At 38.2% G+C, this 14,448-nt stretch overlaps 1 protein-coding gene across 1 annotated transcript in view; it reads left to right on the forward strand.

The window, feature by feature from the left end:
- Positions 1 to 14,448, forward strand: part of LOC145479972 (WD repeat-containing protein 1-B-like) — a 49,275-nt gene that overhangs the window by 30,760 nt on the left and 4,067 nt on the right. Inside the window, exons 5-14 of the mRNA XM_081458459.1 lie at positions 1,955 to 2,135; positions 3,716 to 3,793; positions 5,083 to 5,163; positions 6,868 to 6,959; positions 7,530 to 7,671; positions 10,343 to 10,424; positions 10,751 to 10,904; positions 11,271 to 11,352; positions 12,116 to 12,226; positions 12,700 to 12,873. Coding sequence (XP_081314585.1) covers positions 1,955 to 2,135; positions 3,716 to 3,793; positions 5,083 to 5,163; positions 6,868 to 6,959; positions 7,530 to 7,671; positions 10,343 to 10,424; positions 10,751 to 10,904; positions 11,271 to 11,352; positions 12,116 to 12,226; positions 12,700 to 12,873 — 1,177 coding nt within the window. The remainder of the gene's footprint in view (positions 1 to 1,954; positions 2,136 to 3,715; positions 3,794 to 5,082; positions 5,164 to 6,867; positions 6,960 to 7,529; positions 7,672 to 10,342; positions 10,425 to 10,750; positions 10,905 to 11,270; positions 11,353 to 12,115; positions 12,227 to 12,699; positions 12,874 to 14,448) is intronic.

A 14,448-nucleotide genomic window follows, 5' to 3' on the forward strand; every position in this document is an offset into this window, starting at 1 on the left:
TTCTCTCATGCGTCCCTCTCAGGTGCAATAGGCCTCCTTTGCCTTTGATTTTCCTCTTGTGAAACCAATCCATAGAACAATTCCAACATGTCTGATAAAAGTCTTGCAGGAGCCATGGTTGTTATACCAAGGTAACATTTTTTCTATAATAGAAAATAATTCTGTTACTGTTCGGGTGGCAATGCATATGCCTGCCTGAGTTTGCATCTCATTGCATGTGCCGCACACATATATAATGAGGTTTCTGTTGCTTTTTGTCATCGGGTTTTTTCATATTTACCGTGCTTATGTGCCACTTATCGTCAGCCAGCAAAGCATGCGAGACGGCTAACGATAAGTAACACATAAACCCAGTAAAAATGGAAAAAACCCCAATGACAAAAAGTAACAGAACCCTCATTATATGTGTGTATAGAAAAGATAGTTTTGCTCACCTGGAGGTGTAATTCACACAACTATACATCAAATCTGTTTGTTGCTGGTCGAGCACCATTCAAAAGCTGACAGGTTTGTTTGTTTTTCTAGCACCAGGCTCTTCCTGCCAATCAGTGTCTCCAACTCTTGAAGTGGTCAGGTCTCGCTATTTTCGGTAATTTTGTTTAATTTTGTCAATTACAAGTTCTAAACATCAAATTGGCAGAATTGGCAGAGCAAGAGTTTTTCATTTGCAAAATCAGGGCCACATAACGAATGAGAATGATTTTCCAGCTGTGTAAATGACATTTTTTTGATATAAACTGAGATAAATTAGCAAAAAAGTTGGGCCGTCATTTTTCAAATTTTCCCAAATGCAAACCAATTTAATCCTCTCCAGTTTTGTCCATCCATGTCCTTTCTTGGCTTTCCTGTGTTTTGTTTGAGTTCCTCTATAGTTTTGAACCGTTATAGTGATATTTTAGTTAATCAAATGATCATTTGATCAGTGCTGAAATTGCCTAAAATTGTGTGACCTAGTGCCACTATAATTATGATCAAATTCTTGATCACATTTACATGCATAATACGACTTTTATCAACCAGTTAGTTATCTCCATATGTTGTAATGGTTGTGAATTCATCCATCACCAGAAATCAGGGACATTTCTAGTCTGTAAATAATCCATATTCACACAGAGTCAAGAAAAACCTTGTGGTGATTGCTGAGAGGGCCTGGGTATCAGAACTCATCCATGAGAATCTGGTACTAGGAACATGGCGTTTTTATTTTGAATGGCGCTTGATCGAACATGAACAGATTTGACGTATATTTGTGTGAATTACACCTCCAGGTGAGCAAAACTATCTTCTCTATGTCTTAATTAGTATTTTGTTACAGTCCGACTTGATCTGAGTTGATCCGACGCAAACTAGCAATCCGAGTTGATCCAGTGCGACTTTTGTACCTGCCTGATTTAATATGTAATATTTCACTCAAACATTGTTTTCAGCCCATTGATCATGACAAACAGAAAGAAAGTTTGGTCCAAAATATTGTAGCAATTTTTGGTTACAGTGAATTATCACCTGATAGTTTACTGTATCAAACATATCAAATTATCATTGAAAAATTTGTATGGATGCACGAAAATTCCTCCAAAAATCCCGAAAAGCCACTGCAGTTATCTCATCGAAATTCATTGGCATTACTTTTGCACAATGCTGTATAATTCTTTTCTTTGGTGATGTGATCATGAAATATGAGGGAGGACGTGATTTCCAATTCACAGTCCTTCCTCTGACTGTGCGCTGGTCGACTTCTTTCAATAATTAGAAAATGTGTACATGTTGTACAAGGATATTTTTACAACAAAGCTTACGAAATGATGCTCCCTGTGTGAAGCGAACAAAGGTGTCAGATCTGTGTGAAATGAGAATTCATAATAAATACAATTCATTTGTTTCATTTGGCATTCTCTGCTTACTCCATGTGTACCTACAGTGTAAGTGACTTAATTTTCTTCTTACCTGTACATAGGTTTGGTAGTGTATTTTTATGGGATAGTGGATCTTCAGTGGGTAGTATTGATGGCCATAATAAAAGTATAAATGCAGTGGACTACAAGCCCACTCGACCATTCCGCATCTGCACTGCCAGTGAAGATAAAGAAGTTGGCTTCTTTGAAGGACCACCTTTCAAGTTTCATCATTTTTCCAAGGTTGGTTCAAAATAATAATACATCATATTGCAATAAACAGTCAAACCTCTTCTTATGGATACCACATTATACAGACACCTCCATATTATGGACACCCAGCTGTGACCATTTGGTGTACTGTAGAGGTTTGACTGTATTTGGTTTCATGAGTTACACTTTACATCCTTGGTGAAAATATTTTGAAGATCTTCAAGCTAATTGAAGGCTTTCGTGCAAAAAGGGCATATATAACATTTTGGGCCGATTTTTATGTTTTGCAAGATCAAGCTAATTTCTGGCTAATTTTGCGTAATTGTTTTTGTTCCTTTGCACTTCATTTTTGAGAAATAACAAATGCAAAAAATTCAGTTTTCCAAGGGTATCTCTTGGAGATCTTTCGTTGAGTGAAAAACAAAAGAAACCTTTGTTTTGCTGAACGATGAAGTCACCGAAGCGTGGTATTTGCCGCTAGTTTTATTATGCATATAATAACGCAATTCTCTTACTGTTGCTTCGTTAGCGCAAGCGAATAAGGCGCTGAACGGGCCGGATTCGAGTTTGTTTTGTCGTGACACTGGTTCGATATGAGGCTGGTTGCTTTTTTTTTTCCAGTCTATTTCTCTACTTCTTTCAGAAATCAAAACATCTATTTTTAAAAAAATCGTGCTGTTGAAGCTGCTAAAAGTAAGTGTATAAGTTCATGCCGCGTCAAAATCCACCTTCGAAGGATTCGCTCCAAAAGATGCCACTCGGAAAACTAAGTTTTTTTGCACACGTTATTTCTCAAAAACAAAGCGCAAATCAACAAAGACAATTATGCAACAATGCTTTTCATGTCAAAGCAAGTCAGTCTGAAAGTGAAGAATGATCATCGCAGTAAATTTTCCAATTTAAGCAATTGGAAAGAAGAAGCCTGAAAAAAAAATCAGGGCTTCAATGGGATTCGAACCCGTGACCTCCGCGATACCGGTGCGATGCTCTACCAATGTGTGGCTTCATAGCTCAGTTGGTAGAGCATCGCACCGGTATCGCGGAGGTCACGGGTTCGAATCCCGTTGAAGCCCTGATTTTTTTTTCAGGCTTCTTCTTTCCAATTGCTTAAATTGGAGAATTTACTGCGATGATCATTCTTCACTTTCATCTACAACCGCAGTTCATATATGATTTATTTCATATAAACTTCACACCAAGTCAGTCTGCCAATTATTAGCTCGATCCTGCAAAAAATAAAAATCGGCCCAAACTGCTCTATATGCCCTTTTTGCAAGAAAGCCTTCAATTATAAGGAGCTTCAGAGATTAATGATCTTTGAAGATCCTATCTAGGATCTTTGCCAGATCTTTAAAAATTCTTGCCAGGGTCCTTAACAGATATTTTGTATTCTTGTCAGGATCTGTAAGGATCTTCAAAGATATCTATGAAGATGCTCAAAGATTTTGCTCAAAGATCTTGGTAGATCTGATCCTTGCAAACATCTGTACCAAATGTTCAGATTGTTTAAGTTTAATTAGCTTTTAGGAGAGAGGTTTGCTAATATAAAAATATTTTGAGCAGTAAAAGAATGAACTTTATATCATTCCATTCCTTTTCTTGTTTGGCAGGGCCATACCAACTTTGTGAATTGTGTGAAGTACTCCCCAGATGGTGAACATTTTGTGTCAGGTGGTGCAGATGGACAGGTAGAAATTTTTCCCTTTATTTTAGCAATTTGTAAGTAATTACTCAAAAATCCTTACATTACACTAAGATGATATTATGTAAATATGTACTATGCTTTATCTTGCTCACCACCTTTAGATCTTCCTTAGCCAGAAGCCACTTTAATTGTTTATTTTCTGTTTGGGAGCCTTATAACCCACACACTCACTGTACTGTTCTGTAGATCACCAATGCAGGAAGTACAATGTATATTGTTAACATCAAAAATGATAGGGAGTACTTCACAGTATATATTCCATACGCAGGCTTTCTAATAGGCAATAAAAAACAACAATTTGCGACTTTTTCTTGCCAGGTAATGCAATACATGTACACTGGAACCCTGCCTTACATTCACCCCATTAATATGGCCACCATTATTACGGCTACATGTTGCTGACCAGTTTAATGGGGTTCCATTGTACATGTAAATTATGTATCGTGCAATTTTTTCCTGAGCTATTTTACGCTTATTTTACTAGTTCTCTAAGGAAGAAAAACACTTTTGTGTTTCTCCATAGGAACAATAATCAAACATGCATAAATTGAGATTAAAAAGACTTGTGGTGCTTTTAAATATTTCACGCTCATTGACAGGCCAGGCTGGTATCCTTCATTTTGTGTGTTGACGTTTCTTGTAAAGTTTCTCAGTCTTAAGTGTGCTTCCAGGATTTGGAAGCAAGCTGCGATTGATCTAATGTAAACAGCTGTTTGTTGCAGCATCTCGACATCCATGTTGGAGGAAGGATTGGCATTACAAACCCATGTCAAGAGCCTCTGAATAGGAGGCTAGATTACATGGTTTTGACTCTACTTATGATCAGTTTAGTGGTGGGAATTTTAATGCCAAACCAAAGCAAAGTACAATTAGAAATTACTTTCTTTCATGTATAGTACTTTTAATAATTTACAGTCGAGTTCTTCCTATGCATAAATTGCCCATGCATGAGGATCATAAATTTCATTCCTGTGGAATACATTGTAGGTTTACATGCAATCAAGTTATAATAAGTTACACTAAGCAGGAGTTGGATTGGAATTGCTTGATGTACAGTATGTACTTGTATATATGTATGTGTATAGTATCTTCAGTAGTTAATAGAAACAAGATGGGACCTGAAACTTTACTACCTATTTCACTTTGGTTGATATCATCACACAAACTCTGACATTGGGATTTCTTTCCTACATCTACATATAAATAGTGCATTTATAAACTATAAAGTTTCTGTCTACAGTAATACCAATTAAAGCTGTAATGTTTTTGTAGATTTTCCTTTTCAATGGTAAAACAGGAGAGGAAACCTGCTCTCTGGGTGGAGGGAAAGCTCACAAGGGTGGCATCTATGGAGTAAGTACTGGAGACACATGTACTATTAGGGTTAAGTCATACTACATGTATCAATTGCTAATTCAAAACAGAACAGCCCAATAGTCCAGTTTCGAATTCGCCATGACCGCTGATTAAAAGCACTGACAACGCATTTGCACAGGGTTAGCCTCGACCTAAAACAAAATATTCGCGGGAAGGTGCCACAAATTTGAAAATTAAACAATACACAAAGCTGTAAACAGGTCATCTCGCTGGAATTTGTGAATATTTTACTTTAGGTCGAGGCTAACCCTGTGCAAATGCGTTCTCAGTGCTCTTAATCAGCGGTCATGGCGAATTCGAAACTGGACTATTGAGGCCTGCATCCGGCCATCTTGACTGAACCAGCTTGCTCAGCAAGGGGTTTAAATATTACACTGTGTAATATTGCGGTCGGCGTTCATCCCAAACGATTTTCTGACGAGAAATTCATCAGCTTTAAGGCCTCTGGAGCCCAATGTTTAACCAAGATTTTATCGCTTTTTTTCTGTAAATGAACGTGAACACATGTGTGATCGGTCAATGCTTGTCTTGTATCCGGCGGGTCTAAAATAGTGGTAGCTGGTCACTGGTAACTGGCGAATGGTAAGTGGCGACTCATACCTGGCGACTGGTAACTAGTGACTGGTAGCTGGTCACCGGTAGCTGGTCGCGGGTAACTTATGACTGGTAACTGGTTACTGATCACTTGAAACTGGTCACTGGTAATTGTTGACTGGTAACTGGTGACTGGTGACTGGTGACTGGTGGCTGGTCACTGATAGCTGGTAACTTGTGACTAGTAACTGGTGACTAATCACTTGAAACTGGTGACTGGTAACTGGTGAGTGGTGTCTGATAGACTAGATACAGTGAAATGTCCCTTACTACCGATGCAGTACACTAAGCACAGATGCAGCACACTAAGGGTACCTTACTTCACTAAGCATACTGTCACAACTTATAAAAAATATTATTTGTCCACACACGCGTTTTTTTCTTTCGGTTCCTATTTATTTTTTACTGTAAATTTTGCTATTTTAAATACGAAGTGAAGTGAAGTTTTCATCCATGATTCCTTTTTTCGTCATCCTCTCAATTTAATATTCAAAGGTAAATGGTAGTGGGTGGTCATATTTCACCAGGGTTGTAATAAGATCACACGGCACTGAATATTTGATATATTGAATTGTTTTAGGTACATGTATTACTTACTGTTAACAGTTGGTTGGGGTCTACTGTTATGAAAGAGAATGTTTATTGATTTATGTTCTTTTTTGTTGGAATTAAAGTTTTTGTAAATTGATTGGAAGTAATGCGTTTTGGTCCCCCTACCAAACCTAACCTACCTAACCCAAATTCCAGTAACCAGTTACCGGTCACCAGTGACGTACCATACCAGTCACAAGTGACCAGTGACCAGTGACCAGGTACCAGTACCAGTCACCAGCTACCAGTATTTTTAGCCCTGCCGTCTTGTATCTTGCTTTCTGCGGTAGTCAGCAGTGTTGCCAGTTCGTTTGTGCTTTCACATTCTCGTCTGTCCCCTCTAGAAAACCCCCCAATGCCCTCAGAATTCCAATCATAAGTACCCCCATGCCTTTGGATTTCCAGTTGAATGAACCCCCCTTTTCCTCGGAATCCCAAAAAGCCGCCTCTGATATAGGTTGAGCACGCTACTAACAGTTGGTTTCTTCCTGTCAGTTATCGTGGAGTCCAGACAGCAAGTTTCTCCTCAGTGCATCAGCAGACAAGACTGCAAAAATATGGGATATAGCTGCCAACACTTGCTCCACGTTAGTACTACATGTATTTAAGAAAAAGGTTTACACTGTACTATAAAAGTGTGAAATTGACTACAAAACACTTTCGAATTCAGTCATGGTGTGTTATGGATTTACATTCAGCGAAGCTAAAATGATTTGGACCTCATTAGATGGAAAATATCACAGCAAGTTAAATTCAGAAGATTTTAATATTAACTGAAATGTCTTAGACCAGGCATAGCTAATGCATGATCAGTAACATTCATTGAGTAATGGATGGTAATCATTGAGCAAGCAACTGATTAGTTATTGATTATTTGCAAATGGTCAATGAGCAATCAATGACTAACCGATGACCAAGGGGCATCAAGCGCCAGCCTGATGGGCCTCTAAACTTGAATGTCGACCTCGTGTTTTCATCTGGGGGAGCAGAAAGACTCTTAGTAAGTAAATATTTCATAACAGCTTGCCAAGTGCAAGGGAACGTATCAGCCTTAAAGTTCCTGGATCCTAAATAATCTCAAATTTAAAGGCATAGCCACTTGCTGAAGAGAAACGTGGCTATCCTCAGCTAAGATTTGAAGATTATCCTTCTTTTAGGGAGTTTACCTTTGGAAATGAGCTTGAGCATCAGCAGCTTGGATGCCTTTGGCAGGGTGAATACCTCCTTACTATCGCCCTGTCGGGAAATGTCAACTATTTGGATGCCAACAATCCTTCTTCCCCTATCAGGATTATTAAGGTAGCTTACACATCATAAATAGCCCAAAGAAAATATGCACGCTGATTAGTTTAAAATCTTCCGCTTTCTATAACTCAATAGAAACACAGAACTAGCACGAGCTGTTGATGTAACGATGGCAAGAGCAAATAGAATTAACGTTTTTATGATCAAAGTAAACAAGTTTTTCTTTTTTTCATTGCGGAATTTTCAAAAAAAAAAATAAAATAGAGAACAAGTTCTTCATGTTTCTATCGAGTTATAGCAACACTCGTGCAAGTTTGGGAGAACTCGAAAAAGCTGTGGAAACACTTGCCTAACAGCTCGTGTTCCCACACGACCCACAGCATTTCTCGATCTCTCAAACTTTCACCTGTATTTCTGTAACTCGATAGAAATACGGTACATGTTTTCTATTTCTTTAATGTTATATAATGCTCACATTATGTAGAGGGATTCTGAGCTCGTCAAAAGTAAGCTGGCAATCTCATCCTCTGTCTGTTAAGCTATTCACAAAGATAGTAAATATTCGCATATCACAAGATCACCTAGAGCAGCTAATTGTGGATAACGTTAATTAAAGTCAAATTAAACAAAAACAAGTTTATGTGCTGTACATGTAGCAGTTTGTTTCAGTTCAGTTTTTGGACATGTTCTCTTTTCACTTATTAAGGACGTACGCACAAACATTTTCAGTCACTATATATTTTTTAAATTTTCACTGCAGTCAGATAATGAGTTACTTGTCAGAAATGCACAAAGAAATTGGGGGTCACCGACTTCGTTTCAGAGATAAAGCGTGTGGAAAACTACCCTGATGTTACTAAGTAAAAAATTGGCGCGCGTAATTCAGCATTGTCTACAGGGGTTTATAGTTAAAAATATCGAAGGTGAGTTAACGGAGGCAAACGGTCTTAGTCATATTTTGTGGACGTGGGTCTGTTGCGTAAATAATTCCAAATGTTACCCACGTTTTAACAAAACTTAACCCTTCAAGAGACATTTGAAAGCGCCGCGAAGAGCTAAAACTAACAGAATTCGATGGTGCATTTGGCAAAAAATTCAAACTTCCAATTGATAGATTTGAATTTGCGTGCACAGTAAGGATGCGCAGAAACAATTGGCCCGTATTTCAGAGTTTCAACATTTTCGACAGAGCTGTTAAACATACTTTTTTCTAGAAACTTGTATATGAAACTCACAAGTAGACATCTTTGTTTGCATCTCTCTGCAGAATTGAGAGCTTAATATAATTATTTTGTGAATTACTTGTAATATATTCTTGAATGCGTAAATTTGCATTATGGCCTTTCATACATATAGATTAATAGATCTTGACTATACAAATATTTTGGCTTGTGGGTTATCAACTTCTTTTAAAAGTTTCTTTATATTCACCCAACTGATTTGAGTTTTTGTTGCAGAGGTAGTTTAAGAACAATAAACAGTTCCAAATAAATTATGTATTTGCCGCGCGTAATAACAATTAATATTCAATGCTGATTGATCTCACCCTCTCCCTTTTAAACATGGAATTGAAAACTTTTGCTTTCGTGAAGGATAAGTTATGATTGTAAAGCACAGAAACGTCATGTTAAGCATATTCCAAATTAGAATTACATGAAGTGTTAAAATATTTGACCCTGTGAACAACCAAGTCAAGTGGAAAGGAAAGTCTGGCAGTTACCAACCGACTTTCCTCTATTCTGTGTACATGTACAGTGTAGATCAGAGTCATAAATATTCAAGAGGAGCTATTTATTTCATACTTACGGAGATTTTCGCACAGAATCGATCGCATGAAAAACTCATACGGAAATTTCTTCATCCAATCACAATTGCGCAACGACTTTCTCACACGTGGGAAAAGCGTTTCATCCAATCACAAATCATCTGTCAAAATGAATCAGTCAGTTCGCAACGCGTTCACGTTGATGTTGGCGCCCCTTCGGTCTTCATTCACAGAAGTTTGTAGCGTTTCCACAAGTTAACTCCAGTTTTCTGGCAAATTAGCTATAACCCATAGACAATGGCGGAAAGTTCGAATTGGTTTATCGCTTTAGGTAAACCCATTGAAAAGTACATCCAGGAACAGCAGAACAGAAGGACTCGAGCAAAAACCCGACAAGACGTTAAGGTTAGCTTGCTTAGCGAATTCCTCAAACAAAAGGAAGAGGCAAGAAAAGTTTTGAAGAGGGCAAATATGCCGTAAGCATTATCGAGTTTTGAGAGTTTTACCAAGGAAATTTCTGGAAGCTCGAAGCAAACGACTTAAAAAAAATCAAGGAAAGGGAAACAAATCAAACGCAGCTGAAGCGTTGACTGTTGACCAGGTAAACATTCTGTACGAAATATATTACACTAGGTTTCTGAAGAAGTGACAAAGTGCTTGCACTAAGACGGAATAAAAAATATCTTGACATTTGTTCTGCCAAATGGCGGGTGAAAAATTTGAGGGTGAAAATCTCAGTAAGTATAAAATGAACAAATTACAGCATGGAAAGTGCTTTGTACGATATTTACGCACTCGCTGTTTTTGTATACTCACTCGTTCGTTTTCTGATACAAAAGCAACTCGTGCGTAAATACCCTACGCGCGCACTTTACATGAAGCAATCTATATATCTATATGTTTGTTTTGTTTGGTAGTACTGGATCGACCTTTGAAACTTTCTTTTTCTTTTTTCTCCAGGGCCATAATAAGAACATTTTGTCCCTTGCATCTTCTAAAGATGGCTCAACTCTGTACTCTGGAAGCTTTGATAGTCGTATTTGTATCCTGGCTTGTACTCAAACTGTGAGAAAATACTAACTGCATTCAATCTTGATATGTGTACGAATGTCTAGGGTACAAGTATTTTTAAGAGCAGAATTACTCTAAACACTTATGAATTAATTGCTAGTGTAATTAATAAATTAAACTTACGCAATTAAAAGAAATGCCCATCAGTACAAACCTAACTAAGATTTGTGGTACTAAAAATCATAACAAATTTCAAAATCAAAGATTGGCAAATATTTAGAGGTACATGTACCACACAACTTGAAAAGATGAGTAGTCCCTGTATTATTGTTGTCGGAAAGACTTAACAGTGTGAAGGTCAGTGGAAAGTGCAAACTGGGAATGCAGAGATATTCAAAGGTCAAGGCCACAAGAATCAAGTATCCGACATGGTGCTGTGTGGAGACAGTCTGGTGACTTGCAGTATGGACGACACTGTACGATTTACATCAGTGCAGACTCTGGAATATGGGTACAATAATCACAGTTATAATACCTTAGCCACGACCCACCTGACCTGAAATCACTTACTATGAATACCTCTGTTCCAGTTAGATGTAATGGATCCAAGCTATAACATCTGAATGTTGTGGAGTAAAAGCATAAACAACAAAAGCAGATGATTTAGCTTGCAACCTTTGTAGAAAATGAGGAAAACAGTTTTGTCTCAAACGTCCTGCACAAGAACTAATTGCAAGCTTGTTGCTGAGATTTCTTGGAATGGAGTGCAGCCATTCTTATTTACACATACTGGCAAAAATGCACATTCTAGGTTAGCTAAGTGTTGCTCTTTCATTGTTCTTGATTTTTATTATTATTTTTTCTTGTCTGTTCTTAGTTCTCAGAGTGTAGGTATGGGAAGCCAGCCAATGCATATTGATGGAAAAGATGGTCTTACTGTAGTGGCTTGTTTAAAAGACGTAAGTGTGTACAGTTTATATCAAAGACTGCACTTCCTCAGTTATCACAGTATGGCCAGCCAATGCTCATAGCTCATAGTAATGGAAGTGTATTCTTTACTGCCAGCTTAGTCAATAAAGGGGAATGGTTTTAATATGAGGCCCAGCAAACACAAAAGGACCAAACAAAGAAGGCCAGATTTGTGTTGAAAGGTCCCCGACCGTGCACAATCTTTTGTTTAGAGCTCATTCACTATACACAATTACTTAACCTAATTGTTTTTATCGGTTAATTCCTCAGTCAGTCAGCTATTGCGTTTTGCTGCAGTCAAGGCCAAAAAAAGAGAACAAAAACATACAACAAAGAACTTTGCCGGGTTTTATAACCATTCCCTTCTATTAACTATGATATATTAACTATGTGCTGCCACGTTAAACATGCTTTTGATATAAAAAAAATGTTCTTTGACAATATACTAGCTGAAGTCTTGTGATTATTGCAATCGTGACCGTACGTCATAGACTGAAGTACATTGTAGGCATCTGCAGTACTTTTTTTCTTGGCCACCTTTCCATCTTGGTAAGTGTTCAACTGACTTCATGAGTGGGACACAACGTTGTTTACCGCCACAAACCTGTAAGTTAGCCACTCCAAGCGTATCTGTTGTTGATGAGTTCAATTCATTGATAACAATGACTTTGTATGGTTGAAATGTAACGTGACGGTGCAAGGTACATGTAATGATGGTCTCCTCACAGACCCACTCACGTTATTGTTAAACAGATTGCTGTGCTACGAGATGGAAATCCCATGTTTTCACTTCCTGTGGAGTTTGAACCTCAGTGTACTGCTGTTCATCCTGGACAAACGGATGTTGCAGTGGGAGGAAAGACGGTACAGTCAACGTAGCAAGTAGTTCTAGAGTTCTTGAATTGCTCTTATGTAAACTGCGCGTTGATTGTTCCTGACCCTATGTTCTACTTGAATTGTTAGTGTCTGGGTGGGGGTGGGGAAGGGTCTGTAAGAGCCACGGACAGCTGGCGCAGCCCCATTAACGGTAAAAGTGACCTGCAGTTTACTGAACCCTAATCTGTTCAACGCTAATTAGGATACTTTTAAACTAAAAAAGATGAACCGAGCTATACGTATAACTTACATGACTGTATATGATGTGTTTAAATCGCGCCGACAGAGAAGAAATTAATTTGAGCAGTGAGTGATACTTAATCAATTAATGAACATTTCATTGCCATTTACAGGCCGTAATTTTTGGAACTTTTACGAAGCAAATAACATTTTCAAGCGTCGAAATCGGTTATGCACAGTTTCGTACATGTAAGTAAACAATCCTTTTTTGTTTGTCGTAGAACACAATTCATATTTACACCGTGGACAACAACACGCTCGCGGAGAAAACAAGCGCGTCCCTGCCAGAGCGAGTGAACATGGTGGGTGATTTAGCATACTCTCCTGATGGTGCTTATTTAGCTTCAGCGGATGATGACCGACGAGTCACTGTCTTTACCTCGACTGATTATAAGGTAGGACACGTATTATTGGCTTACTTGAAGCTGTGTGTGCACTGCTATGTAACTGTGTATATGCATTCTTCTAGAAACTAACCGTAGCCAGGGACCGATTTCCTGATATTTTGTCGTTTATTGATGTGTTGTTTAGTTAGTGTGGTTTTCAATTGAGTGTCGAAAGTATTCAAGCAATTACTTTGGTTTTGGTTTTGATTTTTATTACGGCTTGAGATTGGCTGTAGAGTCTAATTGGTAAGTAATTACTTTCAATTGGTTTTGGCTTTACGGCACCCGATTGAAAGGCGTTCTATTTTGAATGGCATGTAGTCGAGCTAAAACTGAAAAAGACATACTTACAGTTACCGGTCATCCTTGGCGAGGAAATGTTATTCAGTGTCACCCGCTAAATTACGAGACAACTGAGACAACAACTCAAGGGTCATGTATCTCTAGCTCATCTGGAAAGTCTCCCCAAGTTAACACAAGTTTAGCCGGCATTCTAAGTGACTGTGAAACAGAGGTGGTCGAAGTTTGCTAGATGGGACTTTGTAAGAGATGATCACGTAATAGAGGTGAGCACGCGCTTGACAAGCGTATTCACTCTCTTACCTCGATCTTCTCTTGGACCCAGTCAGGACTGAGTTTTGTTAATGTAAAGCCATTAGAGCAGATTTAATTAAATTTGTGACAGTTCAACGTGAAAAAATTTGTTAGAAGCGCCCCGCCCCCAACAAGGCTAAAATTTGTTATGATTTCGGACAATATTCCAGAAATTTCAACAATAATAATAATAATAGTAATAATAACAACAATAATAATAATAATAATAATAATAATAATAATAATAATAATAATAATAATAATAATAATAATCAACAATGATTTAGATAAACATATACAGGCAAAAACTAACGATAGATAAATCCGACGTTTCGGCGACATCTTGGCGCCATTGTCAAGGGAAACTAATTAAATATGCGATTTCAAGAGTAACTAAGAGTTCAGAGTTTCTAATTTGCATAAGTTAGACAAAGACTTTAGCGCGAACTGAGTCTGATTGTACATTTAAACACGGTCGTAATTGTTTAATGAGTAACATCTCATTAATGAGACAATCAAACTTGTTGTGGCATTTTTTCAACACGCTAAAACAATTGCGAAGGTCATCCGGAATCCTGCCTGCGTGTCTATTATCATAGTGATTGCGTACTGACGAGGTCTTGCTTCTATGTCCATCAACGCGTACGAACAGATGGCCACGGGTGTAACCGACATAACCAGCATCGCACTGGTCACACTTGAAGTTATACACAACGCATTGTTGATCAATGAGCTGAGGCTTAGGTTCGCTTGTCGGGAACTCCTGGGCAATCTTGTGGCTCGTAAACACCGGTTGAACACTGGTCTGCAGCTTCACACTGAGATCTTTCAACTGTGTCTTCACGATATTAGCAGACTCCCAAGCGAACCTAAGCCTCAGCTCATTGATCAACAATGCATTGTGTATAACTTCAAGTGTGACCAGTGCGATGCTGGTTATGTCGGTTACACCCGTGGCCATCTGTTCGTACGCGTTGATGGACATAGAAG

The sequence above is a fragment of the Orbicella franksi genome, chromosome 2 (assembly GCF_964199315.1).
Source record: "Orbicella franksi chromosome 2, jaOrbFran1.1, whole genome shotgun sequence".
Classification (NCBI taxonomy): Eukaryota; Metazoa; Cnidaria; class Anthozoa; order Scleractinia; family Merulinidae; genus Orbicella; species Orbicella franksi.